The sequence below is a fragment of the Drosophila busckii genome, chromosome 3R (assembly GCF_011750605.1).
Source record: "Drosophila busckii strain San Diego stock center, stock number 13000-0081.31 chromosome 3R, ASM1175060v1, whole genome shotgun sequence".
Taxonomy (NCBI): Eukaryota; Metazoa; Arthropoda; class Insecta; order Diptera; family Drosophilidae; genus Drosophila; species Drosophila busckii.
Window position 1 is genome coordinate 21,001,387 of NC_046607.1, and position 12,857 is coordinate 21,014,243.

At 40.9% G+C, this 12,857-nt stretch overlaps 2 protein-coding genes across 5 annotated transcripts in view; one reads left to right on the forward strand and one right to left on the reverse strand.

Moving 5' to 3' along the window:
- Positions 1–12,857, reverse strand: part of LOC108603213 (rho GTPase-activating protein 7) — a 90,967-nt gene that overhangs the window by 16,242 nt on the left and 61,868 nt on the right. For all 4 annotated transcript variants that reach the window (XM_017991808.1, XM_017991807.1, XM_017991805.1 and 1 more), the window contains 2 exons: positions 6,963–7,499; positions 14–483 (listed from right to left, as the gene is read on the reverse strand). In XM_017991808.1, the coding sequence (XP_017847297.1) occupies positions 14–483; positions 6,963–7,499 (1,007 nt within the window). The remainder of the gene's footprint in view (positions 1–13; positions 484–6,962; positions 7,500–12,857) is intronic.
- Positions 8,536–12,610, forward strand: LOC108603215. Its single transcript, XM_017991810.1, has 3 exons — positions 8,536–9,120; positions 11,451–11,839; positions 11,890–12,610. Exons 1-3 carry the CDS (start codon positions 8,588–8,590, stop codon positions 12,591–12,593), a joined length of 1,626 nt encoding a protein of 541 aa, XP_017847299.1. The 5' UTR covers positions 8,536–8,587; the 3' UTR covers positions 12,594–12,610.

Below are 12,857 nucleotides of genomic sequence, written 5' to 3' on the forward strand. Positions count from 1 at the left end.
TAAGCGAACTTACTTGTTGTCTTCATCGACGGCGCCAACGCTGCGCAAAATGGACTCCTCCGATGTCCAAATGGTTGAGGTGCTGCCTTTTTTGTTAACATCCACTAGATAAGCGGGCGTGGCTTTGGCTCCAATTGTTGCTGCTGGCTTAGCTGGCGGTGGGGTTATAACATTTCTGTTTGTCAATGTGGGCGACGTCACATGTTGGCCCAGCGCACGTTTGGGCATCGCTCTGCCTTTGAGCTGCTCATCCACAGCTGCAGCGGCGGCTTCTTCAATTTTCAGCTGACCAACGTTGCAAGTGGCTGCCAAGGCGAGACTCTTGCGCGGATTCGTAGCGCTGCTCGCTGCTGCTGCTGCTGTTGGCAGCTTGACTGCGCCGCTGGGTGCGGAGAGTGCGCGCATGTAGGGAACGCCGCCTGGTTTAGTCAACGCTTCGCTGCGTCCGCAATCAAGGTTAAACGATTGCAATGGAATGGTTGCCTGCAAAGAGTGAAGAGCGCGCGATTAAAATATTGTCTGGCTGGTTTATTAAGGCGCGCTGACAGCTTTTGGCAGAACCTCCAACTCAACCTCAACCTTTCGTAGCAAAGGACCTTGAATGCATAATAAGCTCAGCATCCTGCGCCAACAACAACAATGCTAAATAGCAACAACATTCAATGGCATTCTTTAGTTTTTTGTGCGCGCGTTGTCAAGCAGCCAAGCCAAGTACAAAGCTGAATTTGTATTTTATGCAAATGCGCCGCATAGTGTAGCTCAAACTTAAGCTTAAAGTCGCTTACTGCATACACTGCTAAAGTTTAACTTTAAACTTTATACGTAAAGTTAAGTTCGTATTAAAAACTTGCGCAATAAACTTTAAAGTAATGCGGCCTGACTTTGCCTCACAGCTAAAAGACTCTTGTTTAAACAATAAGCAACTTTTCTATGGAACTCCACAAAGGCATTTCAAGTGTCCAAGCTAGAGATGAGCAAGAGACTCGTGAAAAGTTTGCAACTTCAGCAAACTTATTATACTTATTATAAATTAATAAAATACTAACAAAATTCTTGCTAGTCATAATTGCATAAAAATATGCATATAGCATATATATAAATTTAATTGAGCTCGTGCCTGAGCATTTATTAATTTTATTAATTAATAAAACACTAACAAAATTTTAGATAAAGTCATAATTAAATAAAAATATTTATATAGAATAAATATATAAATTTAATTGAGCTCGTGCCTGAATATTTATTAATTAATAAAATACTAAAACACTCTAGCTAAAGTCATAATTAAACAAAAATATTTATATAGCATATATATACATATATAAATATATATAATATAAATTTAAGGCATTTGTTGATCTGGCTATACCAATTGTACTATAGAATTTAATTCCAGACCACAATTAAAATAAATAAATTTAATTGAACTCGTGCCTGCGCATTTATTAATTTTATTAATTAATAAAATACTAACAAAATTCTAGCTAAAATCATAATTGCATAAAAATATACATATAGCATAAAAATTAAAATTTAATTGAGCTCATGCCTGCGCATTTATTTCTGCTCATCTCTAATCCCAACGCAACACATAAAAAAATGTTTTGCTTTAGCGTTTTTTTTTATAAAGAAAACATTTGCTATTGTTTGTAGCTTATGATTTATATGTTGTCTTTGAGTTGATTCTGCGAATCAAGCTGCATTCACCTGTTCAATGCCCGCCCCAGCCAACTCGATCAACTGGGCGTGGCATTGACTCGTTGCATTCGTTAAGTTTGTTATGTCAATTGGATTTGCAAGCCTTTTGGCAATCGATTGACAATTTTATATTGGCGCGTAACTGCAGCTCAACCCAACCCCCCCCTGCCCGCTTAACATGCGCTCTCTTTCGCTCTTAACGCGCAGCGCACAAAATTCATTTAAAAAAGGCAACAGCAACAGGCGGAAATTGATTTAAATGATTTATTGGTAGCAAGCAGCAAAAAAAAAAAAAAGAGATATGTTGCATGCATGTGTGTGTGTGTACATAATGCCTCAAAGCATCTGAGCTTGATAAAAAAATGTATAGCAGGTTGTTGTTGCTGCTGCTCTTATTTTGTTGACGTGAGCATCGATTCCTTGGGGCCATTTGGCGACTGACTTTTGTAACGGCAGTGAAATTGCCAACCTGCTTGGCAAACAATATGTGCTTTGTATGTGTGTGTGTGTGTGTGTACTAAACAAAGCAGCGCATATTGGCAATGCTCAGTTCAGTTCAGAGCGTAGCAAATGTAACTAACATAAGAACTTGTGTATAACAAGGCCATAGGAGCGCTTACAGCTGTTGAAGTTATACAGATTCTTATAATATTTAACGAGTTGTAAGCTGAGGGGAGAGGGTAGCAACATGCACTGCAAGAAATGCGAGCTGCCATTGATTGCATTGAAGAGAGCTTTTGATTAAGTTATAAGCAGTAACTTTTCATAAACTAATAAACTGCTAAGCGCTCGAATTAGCCGTAAGCTGTACTGAAGTCTCTTTGGTGCTCAATAGAAGCTTAACACTAGTTAAGTCATGTAGCTTTAACTGAAGATTACTACTAGCTAAGTCAAGTAGATTAAGTAGATTACTATTAGCTGAGTCAAGTAGGTTAACTTAGCTTAACAACAACTACTATATTCCAGCACCTTATGCTCGAAATTCACTTGTTCAAAGTTTTGTAGTGTTAAATACTAGGCCTAAGTGCCGTTTAGTATTCTTATTTCATATATATATAACCGATCGATAAATCCAATACGCTTAGCTTAGCTGCCCTTTAGAACTGGCAGTCGAGACAAATAACTCGCTGCTTCACTCATTCGCCTCAATAACTTTCAACTAATACTCGATATACTGTTGCATAGTTTTGTATAAAATTGTCGTCACTTTTCCAAATACTTGTACAATATTCAATTCAAATTCAAAAACAAACTATTCAGAGCTGCGCATTCTTAAAGAATTCCACAACTCTGCAGCTGCCGCTACGCTAATAACTAAAATAGAGAGAGAGAGAGAGAGAGAGCGTATAATACTAACTAGACTAAAATGATGATCGATGTGTGTTTTTAGTTGCCACCTGAACCTACCCCTAGTAGAGATCAAAGTCTTTGTTATTCTAAGAAAGTAAGCAGTTTTATCTATATATTAATATATTATATGCCTATATCCAATTGTAGGCAGTGCTTAGTCAATTGTAACAAATTCGCTTTCATGCAGTTAAAATCATCGCTAAGATGAGAGTGAGAAATTCTTGATTAAAGACTCGTATATCTATAGTTAATACTTCAATAAATCGAATTTAATTTCACGCTTTTTGCTACACAATTTTTTAAATATTATTTCTTTTTTAAATCTTTACGCTTGCATTTTCTAACTAACCCTTACTGTATTTTCTTCTTGCCTGCGCTCGCTTAAACGTTTTTATATTGCAATTTCATTTCGAGTGCAGCTAACATTAAAAATCAATAAATTTATGTTGAAACAAGTCTGCCAGTTTTATTGTTGATGCAGCAAAGTTGTAACCTGGCAGCCATATAAGGCGCTTCGACTCGAGACTAAATGTAATTATTGCAGAGCCCAGCGCATATCCTTGGGGAATACTGTGCAGTTCAGTTCAAATTTGTAATGCATTATGGCTGTGGCTGTGGCGGTTGCAACTGCAACTGTTGCTATGAATTATTAATAAAGCAACGATAACGTTATCGATACACACACACACACAGATGCAGACGCAGTGTTGGTCGTTTTGGCCAACTGCGTGTTAATGAGCCGCCAACTCTCGCCGGGGCGACGCATTAATTGGGGCGGCGGCTCGACGCGAGAGTCGCCGCGACTGTCGGCCATGTCTTTTATGGGCAGCTAGCCATGACTATTTATAGCCGGGCAGGCGCCAGCGATCGCGTTGCCAGATCTTTTGTGAGTTTATTGATTTCTATTAATTTAGCTATTTTAATAGCGTCCGAAACTAAATTCTCTCCAAGCAAGTTGAACTTGTTTACATATGTAACAAAACTGAAATTGAGGCGGCATTAACGACTGAAATAATAAAAAGTAAAATGAAATCGGTAGAGAACTTGATACCCGAAACGCCAATTCAAAAGCTATAAAGACTTGAAGATTTCTCACAGAACGCACTGCAATCGAATTGTTTAGTTAATGAAAACTGCAATAAAATAAACACAAAATGACACATAAAAGTGCAAGCGAAGGGGTTTGGGTTTGAGTTTTTCTTTATCTTGTGTGGAAAACTGTAAATGCCACTAATTGAGCATAAAAGTTGACATGATGAAAATTCTGAATTTATTTTCACTCAGCCGCACATTTATTGATGTAGCTGACCTAGAAATAAAGCTCAGCTGACAGCTGTGCCGCTTGCCTCTTGGCTCTGTGTGCAACATATATCGCAAATCGATTGGACAAGCCGCTTCGCTTGCCTCTGCCTGCGGTCACGCATGCCTCACTGATAATAATTATCAAATCAAAACACTTAAACGCCTGCCCCAGCCCCAGTCACAGCTCAAGCTGCAGCCTCGACTTGCCTCTCGTCATGTTTATTTGCCACACAGTGATTTGCAAGTTCTACTTAAGTCCAAAGGGTGGGGACGCCGCCGCCGCTGCTCGTTAAGTTGCGTGAAAAGCTTTTGTATGCGTGGTCTTTGTTGTCCGCTGCCTGTGCATGGTTCATCATCATTAAGCTCTGAGCCTCATGTGGCATGCCACACAGCGCAAAGCTGCAGATTCACTTTCGCACAGCCAGCGCGTCTCATAAACATCACATATAACTAAATTGGGGCGTTGGGTTCCACTTGGTCTGTCACAGCAGCCGCGCAGTGCTGACAGCTGAACGTTGCAACAGTTGCAGTTGCAGTTACTGCAGTCTTCATTTTGTTGCAGCCCTGTGGCTGGCTGGCCAGCCACTGACCCACTTTGCGCACCACCTTTCCCAAAAAACATGTGTTGCTTTACTTTCGTTGACAGTTCTGCTGTTTTGGTTTCATTTTTGTAAAATTCTCTGTCTTTATTTTTTTATTGGCAATTCGTGGCACGCACTTGTGTCCTCGATAATGTTGCAATTTGATTTATACGCTTGCCTGGTGGCTGCTAAACTCAATGACTGACTGAGCGCTGCCACAATTTGCTGCATTAATTAGTGCAGAGAGCTTAAGGATTTTTAATTGGCACTTTTACTTGAACGATTACTGCGAAATATGACAGCTTATGTCAAGGAGAGCGAGAGAGCGAGAGCGAGAGAGAGTGGGAAAGAGAGCGCCGACAAAAGAGGTTTAGTTTAGCTTTTTGCTTGACTGAGGTCGCTTTACTCAGAAATTTGTGTCAATTATTCGCTGTTCTCATGCAGAGAGAAATGTTCACCTTGTCATGACTTATTTAATAAAAGATGCAGCAACTGCGCGTAAACTGACAGCAGTCAGTGTTGAATATAAAGCACAAGAGTGAGAGTTTCAAGTAGCAAATTAATTGCTGTCGAATATATAATATATCGAAGGATTTTATTATAAGCATTAGCAAGCAGTTCTTATGATCAATTTTTAAAAGCAAGAACTATAAGTAAATGTTTTAGTCTATTCCATTCCCTTTGGGCTTCAATTGTTACTAAATTCATAATTACTATGGACAGTATTGTAAATGGAGTTCGAGAGAGAGAGGGAGAGGGGGGAGAGAGAGAGAGAGGGAGAGAGGGATAGAGAGAGAGAGACAGACAGAGATAGAGAGCGAGAGAGACAGATAGAGAGAGAGAGAGCGAGAGAGAGACAGACAGACAGAGATAGAGAGAGAGAGGTTTTACTAGTAAATTAATTGTGTCCGAACAAACGATATACGTAATATATATATCTATTTTTATATCATATATCTATTTTTATTATAAGAATTGCCAAGTGGTTCTTATGCTCAGTTTTTCAAATAAGAAACTCGTAATTAAAGTTAATCCTATTCCACTCTTTTTCAAGATCTTTTTAAGTCTCATAACTACTATGGACAGTATTGAATATAGAAAGAGATGAAAAGAGATTTTACTATTATAAGAATTGAAAAGTTACTCTATTTGGAATATTCTTTATCGAAGTAAATGCTTATCCTATTATCCTAACCTATGTATGAGTCTTTTTCTCCACGCTGCTTGCAGATCTATTTGGTTTACAATTTTCCCTGCCTGTACAGCCGTGAGTATTGAATATATATAGAGAGATAGAGAGTTTTAAACTACCTCAAAATTTGTTGGTTAAGCAGCCACAATGCAGCTTTGGCTTTTGGTTTGTGCTTTTTTCTAAACTTGTGGCACGCGTTTTGTAAATTAATATTTGCATTGTTGTTGCAGCGCTTACATTTTTTTGAGGTTTTTCTTCTTTTTTTTTTTTGTCAGCGAGATAATCGCAGTGTCTGCTGCTTGAAGCAATGTATGCTAAGCATATGCAACAGAAACAAACAACGCGAGCGAGCGAACCACAAACTCGGTGCCGTTTATGAGAGTTGCCTTTTGGCTTATAAATGTTTTAATTAGATCTATTTGATATGATAAGACAGCGACAGCTAACAAGTTGCTTAGGTTACTGGGCTTTGGTTTATGGTTTATGTTTACATATCTAAGTGTGTGTGTGTGTGTGTGTGTGTGTGTGTAAGTGGGTCATCGATTGAAGCTGTGTCGTGACGAAATTTTAGTGTTGGCTTGACTTTTGTTTTGACTATAAAAACTTATTTAACGCAATAAAATAGAAATGAAGTTTATCTTAATATTGCAGCTAAACTTAAAGCTAATTGCCTAATCTAGCAAACTTGCCACAAAATGTTGAACTCATAAATTACAAACATATGGACGCAGTTTGTTTGTTTCTAAGATTAAATTCCCTCTATGTTTTTATCTTAAGCATGTCGAAATTGTGTGCGACGAGTGAGTTTTAAGATTTGGAAATCTCATTGTTTGACTTACATGTTTCTCTGGTTTCAAGACGAGTCCATTCTGCTGCTCGCTGTTGGCTGCGTTGTTGTTGTTGCTGCTGTTCTTGCCACAGCGACGCTGCACTGCTGCGCTGGCTGCAGCTGAGAGCAGCATGGGCGCTGTTCTCGAAGTGGGCGAGTCCAGGCTTGAGCAGTTGCCGGCAAGGGCGGCAAGTTGTGCTGCTGGCAGCTTATCGCCCGACATCAGATTCTCCAAATCACGTAGAAATTTGTTTGCCCAAATGTTAACATCCTCAGCTGGCGGCTCAGCAGCAGCAGCAGCGACAGCAGCAGGACTTGAGCTGGGACTAAGTGGCGGCGGTGGCAGCGCTTCTAGTTTAGTTGTCACTGGTTTGCTAGTTGCTGTTGCTGCTGTTGTGTTGCTGCTGCTGTCAAAGCCGCTATCTGATTCCGTGGAACGCGACAATTCATCAAGCTGCTTGGCCTGGCGCACAGCTTCCAGTTGCTCCTGCAGTTGCTGCTGCAGTCGCTGCGCCTTGCGCAGCTCAAACACTTCGTTGATCTCCAGCTGCAATTAGAATACGCAGGAAATTGTGGTTAGAGTAAATTCGCGTGGCGTTGTGTGTGTAGAGCGTTGGGTTTTGATTAGCGCTCTAATTGCGTGCATATATCAAAGACCAAGCCCCAGAGCTCCAAGTCGAGCGAGCGCCAGCAGCAGCAGCTTCTAATGGGCACGGCAATGATGTATGTTTGCTTAATTTGCTTGAAAAGAGCGAAGCCAGCAACTGTTTGAGGGCAAAGACACGATCAGACATTACTCACAAGGGGCCCCACAATCAAAGACAAATAAATTAGAACACGACCGCAAAAGGCAAAAGACTTTTTTACTGCTCCACGAACTGCAGACAAGATGAACAACGAGGCCGTGCAGCAGCAACAGCAACAAGAACAACAACAAATGCAAATAAATTGAAATGAAGCAATTTGTTAGCCAGATTAAACAAAACAAAAAGGCAAAGAGCCAGGCCAACAAAGAAGATCTGAGTCTAAGGCTGAGGGCTAACAAAGTCAGCGAATTACTTAATTAAAAATCGTGGCCCTAAGTTCCAGAACTGCAGCCGAGGCTGTGCCGCAGACCCAGACACTGCTCCAATACCAATGACATTAATAACGTGCCGTGCTCATTACTCAACAATTGTTGCTGTTGTTGCAGCAGCCCTTGCCACAGACAAATGCGATCGAGCATTAGCAAGTAATAAATTATTGTAGCTTCCAACTATTGAGCATGAAAAGCAGCCGCAGTGTAGATCTGACTCTGATTTAAATTAAACTTTGTTTTAATATCAATAGTAAGCTGTACTATTTCTATTTATGCCTCTGGGGTCGTCATACTTGCCTCACTTGTGTATATTAATATATTTATTTAATTTCATGCTACAGCGCATTGAGGCAAACAATCGCTCGTGTGTGTCCACTGTACAGTATTCCCAAAAGTGCTTGGTATTGTGTGGCTATAAAAAGTGAAGCTGGCTGTGCTACACTTTCAGTTTCTAAGTCGCAGTCGCTGGGCATCAAAGCTGGGCCCGACTTGCGGAATTGGAACAGAGGCTGCAGTTTCGATCGGACAAAAAACAAAAAGCAGTCGAGACCAGCAGCATGAGGCTCACGCTTGCCTGGCTGTGTGTCTGCCTGGCGATTTATTGCGGCGGCGGCTTTAGCAGCAGCAACGTGGTTTTATCTTTGCCACCATCGCTTATCGCTGCCACAGAGGCAGCAACAGCGGCCTTGAGGCAGCAGCAGTCGCATTGGCCAAAGGATGCACGCGTCCTGCTTGACAGCGGCAACGTCGATGCACTGCGCGATATGCTGGGGCACAGCAAGGAGTCCGCAGCAGCGCACAAACGAAGTTTGAACTACAACTACGCTGCAGCGGATCGTGTGGAAGCGGAGCAGTTGCCAACAATGCCGACGGATTTTAATCGAAAAGCGCTAAGCAGCAGCAGCAGCAGCGAGGCTTATGATTTAGAGTTGCCACAGCAACAGCAACAACGACAGCAATCAGTGCCGCAGGAAATTGCAGGCGGCTATGCTGCTGCTGCCACGCCCACGCCACACAAATATTGGGGCAAAAGTCGCTGCCACAACGGCAACTGTCCCTGGGACTACAATCGAGCCATGCTGGCGGTCAGGTGAGCCATGAAATTGGGTGGCAACAGCAACAACAATTGGGTTCAAGGTTGTTGCTGCTGCTGCCACCAATTGCTGCCACTAAACTTTCTCGCACACCAATTAAAGCTGAAGTGCAATTTATCAAGCGCATCAGTTTGTTGGCAAACCTTTTATAAAAGAGCGCACGATATGTGGCGCCCCGACAAAAGTCAAACAATAAGAGCAACAAATCGTCGACAATTTGTGCTGTCGGGCCCCGAAATACAAAAAACACGCAAAACCAATTAATGGGCGTGAAAAAAACAAAAGCAACAGATTGCAGCTCAGCGCAGTCGCATAACAGATTGTTGTATGTTTTATAGGTATGTTGATTTATTTTATAAAACAACAACAACAACAACAATGAAATGTTCAACTGTCAGCAAATTCGCTGCGGCAATTACAATGCAAAGTTTCACTTTTCATTTCAGCATAAAAAGCTGAAAGTCTTCCTTGCTGCCTCTGCTGCTGCTGCAGTGAGGTGTGAAATTTTTTAAAACTTTACAGTTTATTATAATTATATAGAATAAGTGCGCTTTAAGTGTCTGAGCTGCTCATAAAAAGCGACTTTAGCGCATTGAGTGCGGATTTCTGAGAAGTGAGATGTGAATTCACATCGCAGAGCAAAGTTACTTAACAGACGCTGCTACACTTTGAAGCAGCAGAAAGCGCCAAAGCGTAGCTCAAAGTTGTGCAACAAGTTGATGTGAGATCAGCTACAATTAGCTGCAACAGCAAAGTGCATTTCAAAGTTGTGCAAAAGTATAAAATGGCTAGAGCTATAAATACTACAGTTGCTCATACACTTTGAATAAGAAGAAAGCGCCAAAGAGTACTTCAAAGTTGTGCAAAAAGTTTGTAGCAGATCAGTTCAGTTAGCTTGAACATCAAAGTGCATTTCAAAGTTGTGCAAAAAGTTGATCTGAGATTTGATAGATCAGCTTCAATTAGCTTTAAGAACAAAGTGCATTTCAAAGTTGTGCAAAAGTATAAAATGGCTAGAGGTTTTACAGTTGCTGCTACACTTAGAAGCAGCAGAAAGCGCCAAAGAGTAGCTCAAAATTGTGGAAAAAGATTGTAGCAGTGCGTAGTATAAGATCTGCTAGATCAGCTTCAATTAGTTTTAACAGCAAAGTGAATTTCAAAGTTGTATGAAATGATTAGAGCTATAAATATTTTTAATCAGCTAAACAGGCTGTAAAGCTAGTGTATTTAAAATTTTGGGTATATCCCATATCTGCTAGATCAGCTTCAATTAACTTTAAGAACAAAGTACATTTCGAACTTGAGCAAAAGTATGAAATGGTTAGAACTATAAAAATTTTTGTTTAGCTAGAAAGACTGTAAAGCTTTTTAGTCAAAGTGTATATAAAATTTTGGGTATAACCCACTTTTGCTCGCTCTTTTAAATGCTTCTTGTAATAGTTTCAGCTTTTTAGTCAAAGTTTTTTGGGTTCATGCCACTTTTGCTCACTCCCTGCATTGCTTTTTGTCATAAAAGTTCAACTGCTTGCTAAACAATTTAATTAACAACAAAGTGTATATAATATTTGACTACAGCGCACTTTTGCTCAACACCCTTAAATCCTGCTTGTAGTAATAGTTTAACTGCTTGCTGTGAAGCTTTTTAGTCAAAGTGTATAAATTCTTTAGGTACATTATACATGAACAATAATAGTTCAGCTGCTTGTTAAACAACAAAGTGCATATAATATTTGGGTGTAGTTCTCTGCCTTAAATCCCGCTTGTAATAATAGTAAACTGCTTGCTGCTTTGCCTTACGCAGTTTACAGTTTTCAAGAAATGTTTAAGCTTGTGCGCTGCTATTAATTTACAATTAATCATTGCTAGCTCATTCTCTTGCTCTTCGTGCTTCGCTGTGTGTGTTTTTCATTTGCTTTTTGGGTGTTTTTGTTGATTTGTTAAATGCGTCGATTAATTGGCCCGCATAAGTTGCAGTTGCAGTTGTTGTTGCTTTTGTATTTTGTGCATTTAATTTGTAATTTTACACAGAAATTTATAAAGGGGAATTGCCTTAAATTGACTATTGATTGGATGAGCAAGCATGACAGACAGATAAACAGCAATTCTGCATAACAACAGCAGAGGGGAGGGGAGGGGAGCATTGGTTTATATTTCTGGGTCACTGATTGTTTGAGGCTGCGTAGGCAGCAACAACTACAATAATTTTCAAAGCTACATTTTGTGGTTGAAAAAGAGAAACGCACGTGTAATTGAAACCTAAGCAGCACCCACGCAGACCCATCCTTAAAGCAGCTGCTGATGAGCAACATTAATCTTTTGTTTGCAGAATCAAAGAAGCGGTGACGCGACTGCATAAGCAGCTGGCAGCAGCGCAGGATCGTTTGGATGCCACAAATGAAGATGCTGAGGAGCTGTTCGAAGCTGATGAAGAGGATTTGCCGCTGCGTCATAATAATCATGAGATATTCATGCTGCTAACTGGTGAACAGGATATAGTGCGCTTTCTACACTGGGCCATGAAGCAAATGTATTCGTATAAGCCAAGTGGCTTTGGTTTAAATCCGCACTCGGCGGACTTTTATCATCCTGGGATGTTTATGTGGAAGAAACTGAATTTGTCGGGACACTTGGAACCGCCGCTGATTGTAGATGAGCCGCAGTATATACTAGTCCGACGCGAGCAACAGAATCGTGCTAATATATATCAGCTGGGCGGTAAGTTAACAACTACAACTTTAAGCTTTAATACAATTTAATCTTTGTAGCTGAAAGCGATCCCTTTATACCGCCACGTGGTCGCAAGCATAATGCACCTGATTTGGAGTCGCTGCTGCAGCGCTATGAAACTTTTGTGCCCAATCGCGGCAAGAAGGACAAAGTCAAAGATCTGTTTAAATATGACGATCTGTTTTATCCGAATCGTGGCAAAAAACAGCAGCGCAATCTGCTGCAACTGGACGATCCGTTCTATGCGCATCGTGGCAAAAAAGTAAAGCTAAGCGATCTATACAACAACGACGATCCATTCTTTCCCAATCGCGGCAAGCGGCAGCAGCAAAGCGGCTTTGAGTTGTACAATGATCCAGGCGACAACTGGCCGCAAAGAATGTCAACGCATGAAATTAATGGTAACGATCAATCAGTCAAGTCGTCAATGTACATGCAGCAGCAGCAGCAGCAGCAACTGTTGCGGCCTGCTAATAGATTACACTCGACAAGATCAATGTCAGCAAATTTACAGCAGCAACCATTGGAGTCGCAGCAGCAACAGCAACATTGGGGTTTGATTGTTAAGCCAGGCATGCGCCGCCAGCAGCAGCAGCAGCAGCAGCAGGTGAAAACATCCTGGCCACGTAGTGCGCTGCATGCCCCATTGGAGACACAATTAACGCGGGGGCAGCAGCAGCTGCGAGCTGAGCCTGACCATGACACTGACATTGACATTGATTATGGCCAATTGGACATTTAAATGCAGCACGTTTTGTAGCAGCAACAACAGCAACAGTTGCAACCCCCGTAGGCGCTTGCAATTTTGCTTTTACTACGCTTATTTTTAGTTTCTATGTTATTTATTTTTTTTTTGTTAAAGCACGAAGGGACAGTCACACAACGAAACAAAAAAAAAAATAAAGTAAAGCATGCAATTGATTTTGTGAGAAAAGCGCTGACTAGAGTTGCCGACGAAGTTTGCCCTTGGGGGCCCCTTTCTAGAATTCTGTGAAGGTCTTGGGCA